Genomic DNA, 22,163 nt, shown 5'->3' on the forward strand with positions numbered 1-22,163 from the left:
CTCCTTGTGACCACCTGCACAGGTTACAGACCAAGCAGCAAAGAGGATGAACAGTATTTATCCACCCTCTGGATTAAAATTCAGAGGTGGAGAAGTCACATGAGCTGCTGAGGATCCCAGCACCGGAGCCTGCCTGGCGCTGGGAACAGATGGCCAAGGCTGCCAGAGCGAGACTCCACACCTCAGGAAAACTGAAGGGTTTGCTGCAACTTGATCCAAGGCCCTGATATCCATGGCTGTGGCTGTGACCTTCCAAACCAGCCCAGTATCACTGCTCAGATGTCTCCTCGTGCCTGCTCACAGCTCTGGGAGAATCACGGTCCCCACCTCTGCTCTGCTCAGCAATGCACCTCTCCCATGGCACACAGAGCACTGGGATGTGCTCCAGCCTCACCTCAATTGGCACCTACAGCCCAGCTTTTCAATTCCAAAATAGCTTCTTCCCCATTTTACCAATAAAACAAAAACCACAGCGAAATACAAAAAAATTCAAACAGAATGACAAATGCTGGATCTGTATCATGTAAAAAAAAGTACTTTACTCCAAGGACCTGAACACTAGTCCAGCCACAATTCTGGCAACTTTTTAGCCATCCCTGATAAAGGCACCTTTATACATGACAGTTCTGTTGAGACAGGTCAAAGTTAGACCAACAGAAATGCTCTCCTGTCACACCTGTGTTCAGTAGCCTGAACGAGCCCCAAGACTTCCCACAAAAAACTTCAGTCTGGGTACCAGCATTATACAAATACAGTCCTCATCAATAGCTGTTGCTTTCAAAATGCAAAGCAACTGCCATGATCATCCTGTCAATTATTTCCACAAATCCAGTGGATAAAAACCTGTAACTGAGGGGAAAACATGCCACATCTGCTTCTTCCTGGCTTTCCTGCTCTGCTGAGGAGGGCTGGGAGGAGCCCAGGAGCCCATCCAAAATTATCTTTATGCCATGGAAGCGGCTCACTTCACTCAGCAAGGCTAATTTTGCCAGCAAAAACTGCAGCCACGTTCAAGCCATCCAAGACACCCACACAGCGTTCCGAGGCAGCATTCCTGGATGGAGGCATGGCTCACACCTGCCCACACAGCCAGGGCCTGGACGTGCAGCCCTGTTCCCAGTGTCTGGGCCATTGTGTCACCACAAACACCTCTCCCTGCACTGCTGAAAGCTCTGGCATAGTATTCCTGTAATAATTAGTGATTATTACTCTGCAGCATTAATGTTTGCAAGTCCCAAAGCCTCCTGTGTGGCCTCGTTGGGTAATTCCAGAGCAGAGCTCTCAGCAGCACAGCCCTGATCCTCTTTCTCCTGCTTTGGGTCTGTGCTGGACCATGGGCTATTCCCCCATATAGCTCAGCAACTCCAGCAGCTTTGCAGGCTCCTCCCCAGGTCCATTCAAACAACCCACGCCACAGGTAGATCCCCCACCACACTCCTGAGAGATGGCAGGGCAAAGAAAGGGTTTTTAATCTGATTTTGGGCACCACATCCCTGGAGAAGCTGCTGCTGTCACATCAGCAACTCAGAAGATGCATTAGAAAAGATAGAGATGTTAACTGCTCCTCCCAGCAGCTGCCCAGACCAGCAGGCAGTGATGTGATACAGCCTCCTGTGGGGAGGGACAGATGTGCCCAGTGCCACAGCGCAGCTGGGGAGCTCAGGGGAGGAGACACAGCACCCAGATAACAGCAGCAGTTACAGGGGATTAGCTCTGAAACTCAGCTTGGGAAAACTCACTGCTCAACTCACATGGAGATTGACAATCATTTTGATTCAAGTATTCCCATGGAAAGAAACTGGATGAGCCACTGTGGTCCTTCCAACCTGATTGATTCAGTGATTCTGCAGTTACCCATTTTTTTGGGGATTCACTTGCAGAGGTGGCCTGTGCCTCTCAGTCCCTGGGCAGCAAGGGAAGAACAATCTGTTCAGACACCCAGGGAGCAGGGAATGCCTGGCAGAGGCAGGAAACCCTCTCTTTCCTCCCCGGGTGATGTGACACGCAGGGATATTTCCAGTTAGCACAACCCTCACCAAGGGCCAAACCTTCACACAGTTCTGATAATGCAGTGAGAAAACAATCCTGGCTGATTTTCCTTCCGTGCAATTTAACTTCTAGTACTGAATATAACACGCTCCTTCCCACTCCTGTGCCCAGAGCCAAACAAAGCCGATCTGCTGGAGAGGGAGGTTTAAGTAGGATTTAAGAACTGCCTTGAACTCCTGGTGGCAGCCCACGACGGAGTGGATCCTACCCAGGCTGAGCAAGAGACTGCAACCACATGGGTTTGTCACATGTGGAATAAAAGAAAGCACAGAGAACTTGTGCCAAAACATTTTAAGGGCTTTTTCTCATTCAAAAAAAAAAATTTTTTTTAAATTACAAAGTAAACCAGCTGAACCAACCAAGAGAGCAGGGTTTTTCCCAGGGTTTCTGCAAGGCCAGATGCAGCCTGTGGCTAGGAGGATGCTGCACTGTGACACAGCAGGGCAGGGGATGCTGGTGGGGGGACCCAGCCCTTGTGATCCCCTCCCTGCTTTCCTCCACTCCCCTGCCCTGTGAAACCAGACCTGAACCTCCAGCTGCAACTGCTGTGCTCTTGCAAAGCCACGTAAAAAAACCAAACACAACAGAACAAAAAGGAAAGGTCACTGAGGTGACACTTTCAATTTTGCTTTAGAAAAGTCCTTGACAGGTTGTCAAAGTGGATTTGTTTATTAAAAGTGTATTTTTCCTAGCAAGGAGCACAGAATGTCTGTACAATAGGTGCCATAATTGCCCAGGTTTGTTAATAATTGCATTGGCTGGAACAGGATGCATTAGCCTAATTTAAGAACAAAATAAGACCATATGAAAGATCACAGATCCCATTTTCAAGGTGAATCCGAGGCTGCTATCACAAGTCCAAAGAAGAGGAGCTGGACATTCAGAGTTACACTGGCTTTGATCACAAATAGATCATACTTTACAAAGTGCTTCTAGAAGTTCTCTATTCCCTTCATCAGGCCTGGCCATGATGTCAAGGAATAAAGCCAAAAACCAGAGCACACATAATAGTGACCATTATGTAACTCGCCATCTCTTACCTAATGAAGATAATCTGTACATTTAAAAATTAACATTCAGCAGTTCTTCAACACTTCCAGTTAAAGGCTTCCAACACCAAGTCAGGCCTTTGAACTTTGGGAAAATATTACCTCTGTTTTACAGATGGGAAAAGCATCACAGGCAGCAAAACCTCAACCAGCCTTGCCTGGACACTTCTTTCACTTCTTTTGTTTAAGCTGCTGACTGCCCCATTGCCTGGGTACGCTGCAGGGAGGCTGCTCTCACTGCAGCTGATGGCAAATCCCTTCCTGACTCCTGTAGGTTTGGATCAGGTCCCAAAACTCTTTTTAATATTATACTCCCATCTGGGTAATCTTCTGTCTTATGGAGGGTCAATGCTGCAAACGCTGCTTGCACTGAAGTCCTGTTATCTGTCTGCACTAATTCTGCATAGACAGCACCTCCTCAGCCCTCAGCTCAGACAGCACCACACTCACCAGCCCCAGACACAGAGCCAGGAAGCTGCCAAGAGGGGAAAAAAGAAAGCAAAACCCACAGATTTACCTTTTCTCAACACTCAACCACACAGTCCAAGCCTCATTTCGCACATGGGACCACGCTTCAGGAACCCTGGGCCACAAGCAGGTTACGCTCTGCGCTGGCAAAACACCCTCCATACTTACAGGGCAATAAAAATTAGCTTAATTAATAATACATCAGCAAGGAAATGTTAACGAGCACCCAGCGGGGGAGCAGGGACTGTTGTCTAATCTCCTTGTGTGGACTGCTTGCTTTGGCAGGGATCAGCAACTGCATCAGCATCACCATGGGGCAGGGAGGGCTCTGAGTCACCGGGGACACACGCAGGAAACGTTTACATCGCTCTTTAAAGCAGACACTGTTGCATCAGGAGTTACTCTTGGCAGCCCCACGCCAACTTCCACTTGTGGAGTTTTGGTCATTTAAAGAAGAATTTCGGCTATCCCTGGGCATCCAGTGTATAAATACACACAGACACGGGGCGTCCTCCTGCAGCTCTTTGGACACATCTGCAAATTCTGCAGCTCTGCCCACGCCGGCCTCGAGCTTCTGGGTCACGAGTGGGGGGGGACCAGATCAAACCTCCCTGTTCTTGGGAGGTCACTGGGAATATCCAAGCCATTTCCTTAGGGTTTGCCCACCCTGGAGAGGCACAGCGTGCTGAGGCTCATCCCAAGGCAGACAATGGAAATCCCCCCTCCCAGCTGGTTCTCCTCCCTGTCGCAGGAGGCAGCTTGGGCACCCCACAAGTGCCAGCCTGGGGGTCACAGCCCCAAGGCAGCCCTGGAGGGGATGGGCTCCAGTGCAGCGTGGGGAGGAGGTTTCCTGCAGCCAGCGGAGCAGCCGCCGTTCCTGCCTTTCATCGGAAGCGTGGCTGGGAACAAAGGCCCGGTGAAGAAAGGCAACTTGGCTGGTGAAACTTCCAGCACTGGCCAAGGCCCAGACCTGACGGATCAACCTCATTCCTCATCACCTCCTGCCCTTCTCCTCCTCCTCCACAGCACTGGGATCACACTGGGTCGGTGCTTCAGCCCACACGCTGGCTGGGGATGGGGTTGGGGATAGGGATGGAGATGGGGAGGATCCGAGTGTCCCATGTCATTCACACAGCCTCAAACCCCAGTTCCAGGTCAGACACGAGCCACAATCCCAGCAGCAACAGCCACGGAACGTGCACGTCCTCCCTGCACAAAGCACCAGCATCTGCAGCAGGAGGGAAAATTTGGGGCTGCTGTCACAACAGGGGCAGGAGATAAATGATATCTATAAAGCAGCCTCTGTGAGGGCAGTCTGGAGGGCTGAGAAAACATCAAACCAAGAAGGTTTTAATGAAAGTCATAAATGATTAAGACCAATGTGCTCTTATCAAAGGCAAACTCCTAGAAACACAGGAACATAACCAGATCACCGGCACAAAGGGCACCTTCTATAGGGAAGGAGACAACAAAACTCACAAAAAAACCCCAAAAGAACTATGAGATAGGCATGGAGTTCACTGTGTGTGGCAGAAATCTTAAAAAAATCTTGAAAAAACCATAAGAAATATAACTTGCAGTTCCTAGAAACCAGAGTGGAAATAAAAGACAGAATATGATCCCCCCTCGCTGGCCTTTCCCAACGCTGCACGCCGGAGGCTGCGCTCACTCCTGGCGCTGTAAATTCCCAAACTCAAAGCAGACGGATCTGCAGTTTCTCTGCTCGCTGGTGGCATCTCCCTGGTGCAGGGGGATGTCGATTAAAGGACAGCCAGGATGGTCACCTCACCTCTCCACACACGCTCCCGGAGCTACAGGAGCTGGCACTACAGCAAGAGGAAATATTCCAGCTCATCCGAGGGCCATCTTTAAAGGAACAGTCGTTATTTGTCCTCAAAGTGTGGCAAAAAGGATTAAATATTCCAGATGTCACCTCCAGGCCCGACGGGACACCTTATAAACAATCACCTTTGCATATTAAGAAGGCATTAAAGCACCAATCTGAATCCAGCCTAGCAAGACTGAAAAACACCCTTCCTAACCCAAAGAACAAAAGGATTTCTGGCGTATGGGATTCACGGATCCTTAACATTTAAAACACAGAGCTGACAAAAGCCATTACAAACAAGTTTTCAATTAAAAGCACCTCATGTCTTGGTTACCAGTTCAGCAGTGGTGCTTTTTGCAGAGCCTTCTGGGTGTTGATTTAATCCATCAAATATTAATAATACTCTTCAATTAATAAAATATTCAGACCCATGTTTTATATTCTCATAATCTGGAGGTTTATGTGCAAACTGGCAGGATCCTACATGGAACCACACACACCAGCTCCCAGACCATTGTTGATGCTTTCATCTCCCAAATACATTCTCTTCTTTACACCTCCAAACCCACACTTGACAGGCTGTGAATTTGCTGCCAAGCCCAGTGGACATAAGAAATACACCAGAACAGTAACTTAATTTCTCAGGTCCCAAAAATGCAAGTGACTTAAACACCCATCTCCTATTTAGTGCAGGTCCCAGTGACCTCCAGGCTGGAGGTGCTGCCCCTTGAGATGGCAAATCCTCTTCAAAAGGCAGGAGGAGCCTCCAGCACCTTCCATGAGTCCCTTCCATGTGCCTAAAGCAAAACTCACAAACAGAGAATGAACTTCAGCCAAAGCAGCCTAAAAACGTGCCTTGGGTGACACCCCAGGAGCTGAGATAATCAAGAGAGGATGAATTAAACGACAGGAAAGAAAAAGTAAAATATAGACAGGGCTTTTCCACCCAGCTGCTCCCACCTGGGCTGAGCTAATCCAGCATCAAACCTGGAGTCAGTCTGGATGTTGGGCAAAGCTTTGGAATCACAGATTTGGGACATTTGTATTCATCAGACACCAAGGAACACCACGTTTCAGTAACTCCCTCCCAGTCCTGCAACAGGCATACTTTCAATTCCCAAATCAGCAGCTGGATGAAGCATGTAATTTTGAAACCCATTAATCCTTTCTAAGTCTTCTACCATGTGCATGTTTAATTTCCCACTTCTTGAAACAATATTATGATTTTTGAGAGAAGCAGAGCTTCTGAATGCTCTGGGTCAGCAGTATGAAACATCCCCAATTCCCACTGAAGCTGGATAAAGCATTGGGGGTAATTTGCCTTTTGGCTTTGAGCCTGTGGGAGAAATTACCTATTAAAACTTCCTCTGAAACTGCAAGGATTGGAAATGTGCAACTGGAGAGGAAGAAGGTAGCTCAGATTCTCAAGAAACCAGGACTTGATGCTTAAAAATGAAAAGAAGGAGGGAAAAATTTATTTCACTGCACTCAAGGCTGTACTGAAATGCACCTGCAGGTCACGGCCAAGAGCCTGGGGAGACCAGGGCTCCTTTTTGCAAGACAACACACTCAAATCCTTCTGTCCACATCTGCACTTGAGTTCCAAATTATTAAAAGTCTGCAGCAGCACTCTGAACAACTCTTACCACAGCCAAGGCCCCAGCACAGCCTGTTGCAGCTCGGACACCTGGACTGCCATTCCCTCTCCAGGGAGGTGCCCTCGTGCCCTGCTCCCTCTGGCTCTAGGGATGGCTCAGCCCATCAGGTTCATCCTGGCTGCCCCCTGCTCTCAGAAGCAATAAACATCTCATTCCTCCTCTTTTCACCAGCAAGGGCAGCAGGAGCAGGCAGTGTTGCTGCAGCATCCCAGGGCTCCTGGACTGACTCTCCCCACACCACAGAAATGGGCCTGCACTGCCTTTGGCACCACTGATCCCCACTCAGCTCAGCTCCCCAGTCTCTGCTGCTGCTGCAAATGCTGTACTGAGCTCACAACACCTTCTGGAGCAGGTACAGGCCCAGCTGACCCAAGGATATGTAATCACTGTCATTATTTTTATCCCTGTTCGCACAATTTCACATTTCCCTTAAACGCTAAGTCACTTACCTGGCTTTATTTTGAGTTTATCCATGTCAGCCTGGTTATCTTGCTCCATATTTACTTCCTCCCCAGCTGCACCACCTGCAAATTTCCTCCCTGTCCATGTGCTGGCTCTGCAGGATGATCAGCCTTATGCAAACAGAAGTGGACCTGAATTTTCTGCTCTGCCACTCAGCATCTCCCTGTCCTGAACTGACACTGCGTCCGAGAGCTCTCCTGCGAGAAGGAGACACTGAAAAAGGATGCATTTAATATTGAACAGCCCATCCCCACTCCCAAGCCAGCCCCTGGTACATACAGACAACTCAGGTGGGCTCACCTGGCTCAGGACTGCCTGCACCATGAGCCAGGCAGCAGCTTTGAACCATCCCAGATGGAAACCCAGGCTGAGACGGAAGCAGACAGCAAGACAATGGTGGGGATCACGCTGGGCATTAAGGAAACAGGAATCCTCTTGGAGCAACATTTTCCACTTGAAAAGAGGGTATGTTGGATGTGCTTGATACTTTGCTATGCTACAAAGTTTTACTTAAAAGCAAGAAAGCATTTCTATTTCAGACACAGAAGTACCACAGCGAGCGCTTTTCCAAACAGGGTTTGTTCCAGGTTTATGAACTTCCCAGAGCCAGGAGGGCCACACCAAACTCCTCATTCCCTGTTGGATTTTCTTTACCACTTCAACCAGACTCCAGCCATCACCAGTGGGATGTTTCTACCCACACAGCCCCACACCAAGGGAGGACAGAGTCACAGGACTGCTCCCTGTTCCACCTTCGTGGTGATCTTTGGCTTCCACAGCAGTCAGGAACAGGGAACTCTCCAGCCAAATGTGTCTTGAAGCATCCAAACGGACTCCTTGAACCTCTCACAGCCCTGCACAAAACACAATCCCCTCTCACCTCCTCCTTTTCTGGGATGCAGTGATCCAAACCAACACTTTGCCGGGAAAAAGAAGAGGGGAAGAGCATTTCTGGGGTGGAGAGGGGAAGGGACAGAGAACAAAAGGCCAAAAGGCCAGGCAAGCTGATAAAGAGCAAAGCCTCGGACTGGCGTTCCAGATCATTCCCTGATCATTGCAATACCAGCTGTCCTCGTGCACATTTGGAAATGGCACTGGTTCAGGGATGCTCGTGCCTTCCTCACCTGGCCCAGCTGCACCAAGGGGAGGCATTCAGCTCCAGAGACTCCAACAGGCTCCCTCCATGCAGGAGCTGCTTCTTTTCCTTGTTGCTGTGGGGTTTTTGCTGGTAATTGCATCTCTCCCAGGGCTTCTGCTGACACAGCAGTGGGAGAGCAATTGCTTTGTATTCATGGACAGAGAATTAAGTGGGCAAAACTTCCCAAACGGAGACCAAGGCTCTGCTTTGGAAAGCAAAAAATAAGCCACCTTGGTCTGGGATCACCTCTAAACTAATAAAGCTGCATCCACAGCAAGGACTTTTATTACAATTTCAGCAAGAAGAAATGAAGAATCATCCTCCCCAGCCAGCATAATTATATTGGAAGAGTTTATTTAAAGTATAACCCAGGCCTTTGATTCTGCCTCGACTGACAAAACATTCTTCAGATGCTCTCTTAAGTCACATTGGCTCAGTCACATCAGCTTAGCACAACTGAAGGGCACTTCTAAGGCTTTCTTAAAGCTTCACAAGTCGTATTTGCTCATTCCGTTATTATTTAAAGTTTCTCTAGATGGAAGAAAAGGATGAGTTCCCCACAGGCCTTTGCTAGCCCATAGCATGTGAGAATTCATGGAAAAACTAGAAGTTAGCACCCATTTGACAGCGGGTAAGACTTTGCCAGGGCTGTGGGTAATTATAACCATGTTAACAAAGCAACCTCCCCAACTTCAGGAAAGTTCTAAAACCACCTTATGAGTATCAGAGAGGGGGGGGAAAAACCACAAACACCTTCTTTCTCTGCACAAAGACACAGTTGAAATGTATTAACCTGGTGCCCTGGGAGAAATGTAACACCAGTGAAAGCCAGGTGTGCTGCCCGCGTTCAGTGCGGTGTGAACACACCTCGGTGCACTCCGGATCCCCAGGGAAGCAGCAGGACACAGCTCTGAGGAGGGATGGTGGGGCTTGGAGTGCACCAGGTTTTCCTGAGGTAACTGATTTAAACGGGATGTGAATTAAAAGCCACAGAGGCCTCTCCTGACTGGCGGGAGGGAATGAGGGAGGGCAGGCCTGAAAGCAGAGCTGCATTGTGCGACACCTGCCAGACAAAGAGTGGGAATCTGCAGCACTTCCCTCCCTGCTCGCTGCTCCAAGGCACTGCTCCTCAGCTCCTGGCTGCTCCTGTGATCCCTCCTGCACTCAGCACCTGCCACAGGAGCCTCTCTCCAGCCAGAGCCAGGGAAATGTTGTCCCTTGATGCCATGGGGAGGTCACTGAGCTGGCAGGGGGCTCAGCAGAACTCCCAGGACCGGCTGGAGGGGGATGAGAGCCGGGATCAGAGCCAGGGCAAAGCCTCAGCATCACAGCTGGTCTGAGAACTGCTCAGCCTCAGCACGGGGAGCTGCTGGGTGCTGAGTCCATCCCAGATCCAGCCGGGAATCCTGCCCGCTCTGCCGGCTCGTCGCTTTAGAGATCAAAGCTGCACCTCCAGAAAAGAGGTTTTACAGATCCGAACAGACGGAAGGGAAAAAATGATGAAAAATGCAGCGTGACTTCTGAAGGGAACCACTTCACTCAAAGCCACACACGCACCTCGCTTCCTGCTCCAGCCTCCCCAGGTTACCACGAGCCCCAGGAAAAACATCACAGCTTGAACTTCAAACTGCACCTAAGAAGTATTTTAGGAAACACACAAACGCAAGGGCAGCTCTTCACCAAACTGATGCACACTGGAGGAGAAGCATCAAATCTGATGAACATGCACCATCATAAAACTGGCTGAGCAAGGCTCAATTCCTCAAAACTCAATTCCTTAAATTTTAAGCTTTAGTACAGTAGGTCTAAAGCACGTAACAATGCCAAACTGGACTGGATGTAAGATATCTACTAAAGAAAACCAACAGCAAAATCAGATTTCTCTGCAGCCTCACGGTTCCTGCACCTAAGGACTGCAGCGCAGCCATTCCCCAACACAGAGATCACCTGGGGCAGGTAACAGAAGAGAACAACCACTGAAGGTCACAGGATTTAGCAAGAACTTGGTGTTTAAAGGGATTCTCCCTCACCCATCATCAACACTAAGATCTGTCAAGAAGCTGTTCTAGACTGGGAGTTTTTGTCTGGAGTTCAGTGACCGCCAGCAGAGTTGTCTGCAGGTGGTTGGGCACTCCCTGCAGACACACAGACATCACCTTCCCAACCTGCCCCCTCCCTCTTTGCTGGGAGCAAGGATCTCCTCCCAAAAACACACCTCTGCACCTCTCTTAACCAAGTGAAACAATTCCGTGTTGCATGTGGCAGAACACCGTGGATGTGGGATGTTTTTCCTTGCTCTCCCACACCAGCACTGGGGAAGCAAAGAGCTTCTCCTCCAGTCCCCACATTCCAGCCTGACTTACACCAACTTCCTCCCCTCTGGCCTCAGAGGGGTATAAGCAAGATGTGGCCTCAGACAGAACTGAGTCCATGGGGGAGGGGAGGAATTAAACTCCAAATGAGTCACTGTTCCCTCCCCATAATCCACAGCAACATCTGTGGATATTCTGCCTGACTCCCAAGAGCAGTGGCTCTTAATGCTCTGCACACGGGGCAGACCCAGCCAGGGCTCCTGGGAGATGCTTCCCAAAATAAAACCTGTGTGTCTGGAGGGTTAGGACTGACCTGTACATCAGGAGTTGATGAGTTATGAGCCAACTCCTGCCCCAGTTACAGCCGTGCCACTCTCCTGGAAGCAAAACTGGACCATGGAGTCACAGAGGCACTCAAGGGCTGATTCCTCTATCACAGGGAAAAATTAACACTGATCCTCTTCAAAAGCACAAGGGAAAGGCACCAGGATCAGGCCAATTGTGATGGAACAGAAAACATAAAGGAAGCCTTGGACAATCTCCCAGCAACAACGTTGGGAATCCTGTCTGAGTAATAAATCCAGGCTGTCTGCAGCACTTTCAAAGCCCTGCCAGTGTCACCTGCGTGGCCGTGCCACAAACTTCACCCCACCCAGGGCAGACGTTCCGGGCCAGAGCACAACCTTGTCAACAAGGTACTGCAGAGAGAGAGAGCTGGGAGAGACAGCGGCCAGCCTGTCACACCTGGGTGGCCACAGATCAGTGACCACACCTGGCTGCGGTCACCAGCAGCCGCTCAGCCCCAGCTCCGGTTGGTCCGTACACGAGTGTGCACCTGGACCACAGTCTGAGTGTGATGCACACCTGGATGACAGTCTGTACATAGGTGTACACCTGTATTACAGCCCGTGTACAACCGTGCACCTGTGTTAGTCTGTGTACAGTGCACATCTGTATGATAATCTGTGTATGACATACACCTGAACTACAGCCTGTGTGTGACTGCACACCTGTGTTACACAGTCCATACACAAGTGTACACCTATATTATGTATGTAATACTGTGTATGATGCACACCTGGACCACAGCCTTGCACACAATGCACACCTGTATTACAGCCTGTGAACGACTGTACCCCTGTACCGCAGCCTGTGTGCGATGCACACCTGCACGACAGTCCCTGCACACCTGTGTCACAGCCCGCGTACGATGCACACCTGTCCCATCACCTCGTGGCTCCCTTCGTGCACGAAGGCTCGGCACCAGCCCGGCTGCACTCCAGTGCTCACCGGAGGGCACGGACTTACAGCACCTCTGTGTTCTCTCGCCCAGCCGGGCAGGGCTTTGAGCCCGGCCCGAGGAGCGGTGCCGCAGCCCTGCGCGCCCTCGCCTCCCTGGGCACGGTCACAGCCCCGGCCGGCTGCCAGCCCACGGCAGTGCCCGTTCTCCCGGGGGATGCGGGGCCGGTGCCCGTGTGCCACCGAGCCCGGCGGGGCGACAGGGGCTCTGAGGGGCTCTGAGGGGCTCTGCGGGCACAGACACCCCCGGCCCGGCTCCGGCTGGCACAGGCATCCTTGGGCTGCCCCGTCCCTGCGAGTGTCCAAGGCCAGGTTAGACGGGGCTTGGAGCAACCCGGGACGGTGGAAGGTGTCCCAGTGGAACTGCACGAGCTTTAAGTCCCTTCCAACCCAAACCGTTCCATGACTGATTCTACATGCCCAGTGCGGCAGGGCAGCCCCGGCCCCGCTCGGGAGCAGCCGGGCGGGTCGGCGCGGCCCAGGGGAGGCACGGAGCTGTTACTCTGTTCCCGGAGGAGCGCACCGGGAGCACCGGGAGCACAGACTCCCGAGCTGGGCTCCCCCGGGATGCGCAGCCCCGGGTCCCCCCTGGGGCTCCTCCCGCCCCGCGGGCCCGGGACCCTGCATGGCTCCCGCCCGCCGCCGCCCCGGACCCTGCATAGCTCATAGCACCGGCCCGCCCGCCGCCGCCGCCGCCGCGCCGGGCCGAGCCCCGGACTCTGGATGGAGCCGCGCCAGCGCCGCCCCGCCGCATGGGGGGGCCCCGGAACATGGATCGCGGCCCCGCCGCTCCCCCCTCCCGCCTCCGCCACACGCACTCGCTCCCATTGGGGGGAGCCCCGGAATCTGTATGGCACATACCACTGACTCACCGTGGAGGGGTGTAACTTATACAGAGTCCCGGGCCCCCCTACACACAATGGCAGCAGCTCCCACATTCTTCCCCTCAGAGGAGTTGGACTGAACCATGGGGCGGCGGGGGCACGGCCCCCCTCCCGGCCTCCGACAGAACCCGCCTGGCCCTGGGCGATACCACTCCACGCTCCCCCATCTTCCTTCCCCCGCCCGGGTAGATGGACGCCGCCGCTCTCACTCACCTCGGCATCCACTGTGGCCATGGCCGGAGCCCCGGAGCGCAGCCCCGCCCCCCCGGCGGCTCCTCGCGCCTTGGCTCCGCCCCTTGCCCCTCATTCTTCTCAATGGAGACGCTCGGCCGGGCACGGCGCATGCGCGCGGCAGCATGGCGGCCCCCAGGGGCCCCGCTGTCCGTACGGCGTCATGGCGGCGCCCATCGGGAGGTGCCGTACGGCCGGCGCGGGGACGGGGATGCGGTGACACGGGGACAGCGGTGACACGGGGACAGACCCCGCGCTCCCCGCACCCGCAAACCGCGGCTCTTCACTGTTCCTGCCAAGAGCTCCGGGTCCCCAGCATACCCCGAGACTGCGGGGGGAAGGGCAGCCGCCGTTCGCAACTGAACACATAATGAGCTTCCCAAACTTTCAGCAGCACCCAGCACCAGAACTTGCCGAAAAACCTACACAAAATCCCTGCAAGATCCCAGAACGAGTCAAAAAGTCCCTCTGTCTTTCCTGCCAAAAAGATAACCATCGAAAATCACCTCCTTTTGTAGCTTCTCCCACATTTGGGTCATTTTCAGCCCAGCTCGTGCAAGGTTTTTGTGTCTGTGTCACCTGAAGTCAGGGATGGGGCAGAGGGAGCAGCTCGCCCTGGCTCTGCCCCATAGAAGGGTGACTTCCAGCCTCTTCACTCCCTTTCCCACACCCCGAGCACCCACAGCAGCTTCGACCCTCCCAAACCCCACAGGACTCCTCCTTTAATGCCCAGGCCCTAAACCCATGATTGTAAAACAATTACGGCTTTTACAGCTCTCCAGTAAAGCAGAAAATAGCACAAGGGGGGAGATAAACACTTGCAAGGGCTCATTGACCCCACAGTTGCCCTCAGAAGCCACTCAGGGGATGTCACACCTGCCCCAGGGAGACACAGGGATGGGCAGGTACTGCTGCACCAGCCTCCTGGACAGAGCAATCCGTGTTTCCCGGAGGGAAACAGGAGCCTCTGAGTGCTCTGAAGTCAATTTACACATTTACTATCCACTCTCTGGAGGACACACACCATCCCTTGGTCCTCAGGCCGCTCTCCTGCAGCCCCAGCTGTCACCTCGCTCCTCTGAGTGGCCAAATGGCCAGTTCTGTTCCAGCTCCTCCCGAGGGGCAGCTCCGATCTCTGCTCCTGGGACACGGACAGCACCCAGGGAGCGGCTGGAGCTGGGCCAGGGCAGGCTCAGGCTGAGAGCAGGGAAAGGTTCTTCCCCCAGAGGCTGCTGGGCACTGCCCAGGCTCCCCAGGGAATGGGCACGGCCCCGAGGCTGCCAGAGCTCCAGGAGCGTTTGGACAGCGCTGCCAGGGATGCCCAGGGTGGGACTGTTGGGGGGTCTGTGCAATCGGGCTGGATGATCGCTGTGGGTCCCTCCCCACCGAGGACATTCTCACTTTGCTCTGCCGGAGTCTCTCACCCTGCAGCGCTCCGGGCCGGGGGCAGCGGCCATGGGGAGCCCTTGTCCGGTGCTGGGGCCAGGCCGGGGTTACCCCGCTCCCGCCCCACACCTTCAGCCCCTGGCCCCTCCTGGCACAGCTGTGCCAGCCCCGGGGCCGTCGCTGTCGCGATGCACGGAGTGACACCGGGCAGTCCGTGCTGCTGGTGCGGCGGTGTCCCCGCTGCCCGCTCACACCGCGGTGACCCACCCCGGCTTTGGGACGAGCTGTGACAGCAAAGCGCCGCAGCTCTACCGGAGCATCCGCAGCGGGGCCAGCCCGGGCTGCGTGTCCCTCCCGGTCACCCCGGGCCGGTCCCCACGGGGACACCCGGACCCCGCAGACCCCGCGGGTGCCGGGGAGCGGAGGCACTCGGGGGAGTGTGAGGAACCCCGAGAGGCTCCCAAAGCCGCTCAGAGCCTCGGGCGAACCCCCAGGACACGGCGAGCGGCTCCGGGGCCGCTCCGGGCGCTGCCGGCCCGGGAGGGGAAGGAGGCGGCGGCCCCGGAGCGCGGCCCGACAGCGGCAGCAGCGCCCGCCCGGCAGCGCCGCGGTCAAAATAAGAGTCCCCGGGCCTGGGGACCCGCCCCCCGCCCGCTCCATCCCCTCCGAGCAGCCTCTCCCTCCGTTTGGCAGCGGCAGCTAATTAATTAATTAATTAATTAACCAACCCCCCAGAGAACCCCCTGCGCACCGGCAGGGCCGTGGCAGCGTCGCCGCGGAGCCCCCGGCGCGGCCCCTCCGGTGCCTCCCGCTCGGCGGGGACACAGAGGGGCCCTGGGGGTCCCATCGCTCCCGGGGGATGAGCTGAGGCTCGGAGGAGGGTGGTGGCAGGGTGGGTGTCCTTCCCCTGGGATTCCCCGGGGATGAGGCGACTGCTCCCCGCACAAAGAACCACCTCTGGAAACCTCTGCTCCAGCAAGGGCCGGTGTCAGCCTGGACATCCCCAAATCCCGCACTGGGGACACCCAGCATCGCCCCATCCCGCACTGGGGATGCTCCATGTGGGATGTTGGGAATTGCCTGCCTTCATCCCTGCCCCTGCAAACCAGACCCGGCACCCCGGGGTGGCACCGGGGCGGGCATGAGGGCGGTGGGTGAGGGCGGACGCGCATCGGGACGGGCTCTGGTGGCTCCTCTCCAGCATTTGCTGCAGCTCTTGTCTTTCCCAGATGGACACAGGGACGCGGCAGCCACTGGGACAAACCTCCCCAAGCCATCAGGGAAGGGAAAGGCTCCCAAAAGAAGCCGAAATACCCGGGAACACACAGAGCCTCTGCAGCCCATCACCATCGGCCACGGCTCTTGTCCACCTCTAGCCCATCCTGAGCGAAGGGCAGCGGGGCGAGGACGGGCTGCGCTGTGCCAGAACTCCCTGTTTTCCTGGAGCAGCTGCTGGGAGCCGGGACAGGGCTCGGGGCTCGGCTGGGCAGCCGGAGCCGCCTCGCAGCCTCTGCGCGGCCGCGCCGAGCTCCAGCCGGGCGGACATCGCCCTCTCCCGCCCGAGCCGGGCGAGCGGAGCCGCAGCTCCACATCCTGGGATTCCTGGCAGCAGGAAGAGCACAGCCCCAGCGCCCCGGCGCTTCCTCCGGCCGCAGCCGCGTCCTTCCCGCGGCACCTGCCCACCAAGCTGCGTCGGGGAGGTTTTAGGCTGGAGATGAGGGAAAGGTTCTTCCCCCAGAGGGTGCTGGGCACTGCCCAGGCTCCCCAGGGAATGGGCACGGCCCCGAGGCTGCCAGAGCTCCAGGAGCGTTTGGACAGCGCTGCCAGGGATGCCCAGGGTGGGGCTGTTGGGGGGTCTGTGCAGGGCCAGGGGCTGGATGATCGCTGTGGGTCCCTTCCAGCTCAGGATATTCCATGATTCTGTGATTCACCATGTGAGCGAGCAACAGTTCCTTCAGCCCACCATGGTCTTCCCACCCCAGCCACTCCTCTGCCTTCGCTTTAGCCTCCAGTCTAAACCACCTTCCAAGCTCCAGCTCCAGTGGGGATGCCTCCAGTGACAGCCCTGAACCACTTCTCACTCTCAGGTCTCAGCATCCAGACAGCTGAGGTATCATTTATGATCATCACATACCCCAAGCAAAACACCCATGGTCTTAAAAAAGATCATCTTTATTTACATTTTTCCAGTTCTTTACATTTGGGGGGTTAAAACCCAGGACAAAAATACCCCCCAGAAGCCATGGCTAACATGGAAAACTGCGAGTTTACATTTCAAAACCCAGTTATAAATTGTACAGAAGTCTTAGGTTGTACAGAGCCATCACAAATTGTTGTATAAAACCCCAAAATCCGTAAAGAGAACCACAGGAATAAGGAATTACAGCCATGAGTAGTGGTACAAGAAAGGGCACAAGTTCTGAGGGTTTTACCTCACCAGTATCTCTTGGGGAGGAGGGATGGGTCATTCCTGTTGCAGATAGTTGGAAATATTTTAAAATATAGAATAAAACCCAAATGGAGCCTGGAACACCCTGTATCTCCTGTCTTGTGCTGGCTTAACAGGAAAACGTCCTAGCAGAAAATATCTATTTTTACAAAACTCCTGGAAGTTCAGTGGAAAGTTAAAAAAGAATCACTGTCCAAAAGAAAGAAGAGCCTTTGCATCCCCCGACTCCCCTTTCCCCATCCCCTGCAGGCAGCGGGACAGCAGATGCCAAAGTAGAGTTTAGTGGGACACAAACACTGAAAAAGCCAAAGATACAGAGGTGGGGCATGTGGAGAGCAGGAAAAGAACAAAACCATGAAGGACATAAAAGCAACAGAAATTTTAAAAAAAGAACTGATGGTATTTTTGGTTGTTTCCATTGAACACTGAGTTTGGAAACAACTCGCAAGCTTCTCTCATGCCCCACTGCTTCCCCTCCCCATTTCAAACAAACTCAGCAACAATTGCTTCAAAAATCTGAGCCAGGAATTTGAATGAATCCCCAGGTGCTGAGTTTTTTTACCCAGAGCTGTGTTTGGAAAAATGGGTGCTTTTTCCCCCCTCTTTATTCCAGTGCTCAGCAAGAGGAGGCAGGGATGACCAAGGCCCTAAAGGAACTCCCCAGGACTTCAAGGGGCTGTGGACAGAGGGCAGAGGGGTTCATCCTCTCTGGAGAGGGTGAGCAGACAAACTCAAATCCAAACCCAAATACTGGGTTTGCCCCACTGTGCTCATCCAAAGCCCTCATACACCCCAGGACCTGCTGACTGTGCCCTGGGGCCACCTCTGCAAGGGGGGCTCAAGGAGAGCTGGACTAACCCCTCCATCCTGCCCATTTCACTCCTGGCCCATTTCAAAGGGCTCGATAAAACATCAGCAAGGCTCTTTGTGTCAGGCTTCACTTCCCTGCGCAGCCTGGGACAGGCAAGGCGGGGCAGGAGGGTTGGAAAACACTGATTGTCATTTGTTATGTCAATTCTCTTGCTCAGAGACAACCCCAGGGTGATGACCTGCTCACCCTGGCCAGAGCCACCTCGCAGGGCTGAGAGGGGCCCCTGCACAGCAGCTGTGCTGTGGAGCAGCCCTGGCATCCAAAAGGTTGAGGACCACCCTGAGGTGTAGCTCCAGCTCCTTCCTGCTCCCTCCACAGCAGCCGGTGGTGATGGACACTCCTCACCGGTCAGGAGCGTTCCTGTTTGCTCCTTGCTTTCCAACGGGGACTCCGTGTACAGGAGAGCTCCCAAGGACCAGTTTGTAGCAAATATAATTTGGGAGAGCAAGTTCAGGAGCACTGCAGAGACACAGGGCATAGCATGGGCTGGGTGAGGGCTCCCTCCTCCACAGCCTCCACCGTGGATGGGATGTGCCCAAAGCAAAGGTGAGACAAGGAGGACAGGAGAGATGCTGGCTGGGAGTCTGGAAAAACAGCCCGGGGCTCTGGCCACAGCAAGCAAACAGCAATCCCATTTTCCAGCCAAGGAACGTGGGCTGGACACAGCAGCAGCAGCTCAGCTCCAGGGACGGAGAAGGAGCTGGGAAACCAGTCCTGGTCCCAGCTCCATCTGCCTCTCCCAGAGCCTGGCTGGGTCAGGAGCCTGCAGCCCAGCCCAGAAGCTCCAGAAGCATTGACACTTTATAGGAATTTTTCCAGAGGTGTGGAAGGGATTTGGGTTGAAGGATATGCACAGCCAGCAGCAAGGAAGGCCACGGGAGCTGCAGGCAGGCTGAGCCAGGCCAGACAGGTTCGGCCAAGTGGGAGGAAGAGGAAGAGCACTGGGAAGAGCTGTACCTGCCTTTGATGCATTGTGGATCAAGAATGCTGCTCATGGCAGGCAAAGGAGAGTGAAATCATGGAAGCTGGGCAGAGGCATAAGCTGAGCAGAAGATGAAGAAGGATCTTTGTGTCCAGGACACAGATCACAGCCTGCAGTGACAGCATTTAGGGAACACCTGCATGCCTCAGACATGGGATCAGCAAAGAGGGGGCGTGGGGAGGAGCCTTCTTCCACTTTCAATAAATTTATTCCTTTAGGAGAGGGCTCGGCCTGCTGGTCTCCAGCCCTTCCAGCCAGACCTTGGCTGTGCCATCTCCATCCTCCTAAAGGCAGAGTCTGCTCTCCTCTTCCTCCCCACCAGCAGTGAGCACTGCCCAAGACTCCTGGGCCACTCGGACAAATCCTGGCTTCAGGACACAGAGCCTGGGGAGCAGCAGTGCAGAGGCTGCTCTCTCCAGAGCCAAGCCCACGTGATGCCAAATTCCCTCCAGCCATGTGGAATTTTGAGCCTGGCACTGTGGTCAGCCCACACTGTGTTTGTTTTCCCCGAGCTGCCTTGGCAGAGGTCACCACCCTTCCTGATGAGAGCAAAAAAACCTCACTTCATTTTGTAAGAAATCAGCAAGGTGCATTCCTGGATTTGGCATGAACAGGCACATGGATCAGCATCAGAAATGGATGAAAAGCACAGCATTTCTCTTAGAATAATTTATTAAATACAGCATTAAAATTTGTATTTCTGAATTCAATCATTAAAAACAAAACTTCATCTCTATATATATATATTTATATATATTCAGGGACAATGACAATCACTCTATCAGCGTGGTTGTGCCAGCACTGCTCAGAACAGCACCTTTGCTACGTTACCCTTAAAGCAGTTCGATGCTTAAAAAAAAAATAAAACAAAATAAAAAAGCATTTGCAAAGAAAGAGTGCAAAGCAGGGCCTGTCCCAGCTGCCTGAGGGGTGTGCAGAGGTGGCTGAGCAAGGAGCAGCAGCTGGAAATGCTCCTAAAGGTCTGTCAGATATTGCTTGCCCAGCCTGAGGCCATGTGAGGACCAACTCTGAGGTGCTGGAGGTCTGGAGGCCACAACTCCAGCCTGGCTGGGCACCTGTGGCTCTGAAGGACGTGACTTGTGGTTTCCTCAGCTCGGGTAGTCAGTGCTAAACAAGCTAAACAAGGTGGTGGGGGGGGTGGGGGAAAGCACAAAAGAAAAATTGCAAGAAACCCCAGCTTGTTGCCCTGACTGCCGGGTGCAGCGGAGGCTGCGGGCGAGGCGCAGCAGTTCCCACGCGGTTTGTGTTCATTGTCACATTCTGCTGAGGCTCAGGGGACACACAGTGCCACCACACACCCTCGTGCACTGCCTTGGCAGGGACAGCCACTCCTGGGGACAGCCCAGGCTGAGCCCCGCAGAGGGTGGGCCCAGAGGGAAGGGATGCCACGGGCCGGGCCCCTGGGCAGACTCAGAGGTAGCATCAGACAGACTTTTGTGATTGATGGTCACGTAACTCTGGCCTGGGAGGAGAGGGCACCCTGCAGGGGTGGGAGGTGGGACAAGGGATGTGGTCCCCCCGCTCGCAGAGTGACCAGTGCTGTTGTCCTGTGTGCCAGGGCCCAGTAGTGAGCGAGGATGGGCTGTGTCCCACAGAGCTCTGTGGAGAAAAGCCACCCGTGGTGGAAAAGGGCACCCCATGGAACACCAGGCTCCCCCCACAGCTCATCAGGGCTTATCAGCAAGTGCCCCCATGAACCCCCCCCCTGCCCATGGCCACTCACACTGCCAGTCACTCCCCCACAGCTCAGGTACAGCGAGGGCTTGTGCTTTTGGCTTTTTAAAAGTCCCTGACCTTCCGAACCTGCTTACTCCAAGAAACCTCCTGCTACCCTTAGGACCTCTGAGGACAAGGAGGAAGGGCTGTCAAAACCACTTGTGGAGAGCACATGGGCCCTGAAAGAGGAGAGAAAGTCCACACAGCCCAGCCTTCCCCTACAGCGGAGCTGTGCCAAGTCAGGAGTGTTTCAGATAAGGCATCGCAGGTGCTTTGATAGTAAAGCAGTTAGTGTTGACTACAGTACTGGAACAGGCTGCTGCCCAGGGCACCCCGGCGGCAAAGCCAGCTCTCCAGCACTTGGTGCAGCAGCAGGAGGCAGTTCGGTTTCCCAGACCTCTCCTACACGCATGCAGGCTGCTCTGGCTGCTCTTTTTGGTTTTTTACCCCTCTCCCTAGAAAGAGACTTAAAAAGCCCAGGCTGGGATGTGGCAGCTCCCCCCCCAAAGCAGCCAGAGAGACAAGAAGACACCTTGTGCTGTACCAGACTTTGCCACAGGCGGGTGCCCCGTGGTGGTACCAGGGTGGGCAGCGCCGGCGGGGCTCAGAGCAGGGGAGGGCTAATTGCCATTGCTGATGCTGGAGTTGGCACTGCTGCAGCTCTGCTCGTAGGATGGAGGTGCCTCTGCGGAGGAAAGGAAGAATGAGAGAGGTTATGGTGTGTGTTTGGGAGGTTCCCTTCACCCCAGTCTGTGTAACCCAGGGCAGAGTTAAGCAATCCACCAACACACACTCCCTGCCAGGGCCCCACAGCCTGCCCTGCTGAGGTACATGGGGTTTGTAGGATTTGAGTCAGCCAGTCCCATCCCTGCCCTGATGCACACAGAGATTAAAATCACCACCTCACAGTCCTGTTCTGTTCCTCCCTTCCCTTCCTAAGCATCCTCCTGTCCTCCAGCAGCTCCAGATCACCCATGCTCCATGTGCCCCAACCCAGGGCTGAAGTGACACATGGAGTGTCCCATTATCCCAGTGCAAACAGAGGGGTTGATTTGGGTAGGACTGTGCTAAGAGACACTGCTGGCCCTGCCAGCCCAGCACAGCTCCAGGAACCCAGCACAGCTCCACAGGACTCTGGCACGCTGGGATTTCCCTGAGCTGTTCCACCCCGGACACTTCCTCAGCTCCCACCCCCACAGCTTCAGACCAGCTGCAGGCCCACTCCAAGTCAGACAGAAGATTTCAGTGACATCATTTTCCTGGCTCTGTTCCCACCAGCCTCACCACAAGCCAAGAAGTTTTTCTATCAGTGGGAGGCTGAAAGCTCATTTAAGAACAGGGAGATCCTCTCATGAGGAGC

General features: G+C 54.3%; 2 protein-coding genes across 3 annotated transcripts in view; both read right to left on the reverse strand.

Annotated features, from left to right (window-relative positions):
- Nucleotides 1-13,435, reverse strand: part of EHMT1 (euchromatic histone lysine methyltransferase 1) — a 116,417-nt gene extending 102,982 nt beyond the window's left edge. The window contains exon 1 of one of the 2 annotated variants that reach the window (XM_032130661.1): nt 13,361-13,435. In XM_032130661.1, the coding sequence (XP_031986552.1) occupies nt 13,361-13,381 (21 nt within the window). In that variant the 5' untranslated portion in view covers nt 13,382-13,435. Of the gene's footprint in view, nt 1-7,501; nt 7,695-13,360 lie in introns of those variants that run through there. The other variant, XM_032130666.1, reaches the window with a different exon arrangement.
- A 3,480-nt stretch (nt 13,436-16,915) lies between these two features.
- Nucleotides 16,916-22,163, reverse strand: part of ARRDC1 (arrestin domain containing 1) — a 36,705-nt gene continuing 31,457 nt past the window's right edge. Inside the window, exon 8 of the mRNA XM_032130858.1 lies at nt 16,916-21,488. Coding sequence (XP_031986749.1) covers nt 21,424-21,488 — 65 coding nt within the window. The 3' untranslated portion in view covers nt 16,916-21,423. The remainder of the gene's footprint in view (nt 21,489-22,163) is intronic.

This window comes from Corvus moneduloides, chromosome 21 (assembly GCF_009650955.1).
Source record: "Corvus moneduloides isolate bCorMon1 chromosome 21, bCorMon1.pri, whole genome shotgun sequence".
NCBI lineage: Eukaryota > Metazoa > Chordata > Aves > Passeriformes > Corvidae > Corvus > Corvus moneduloides.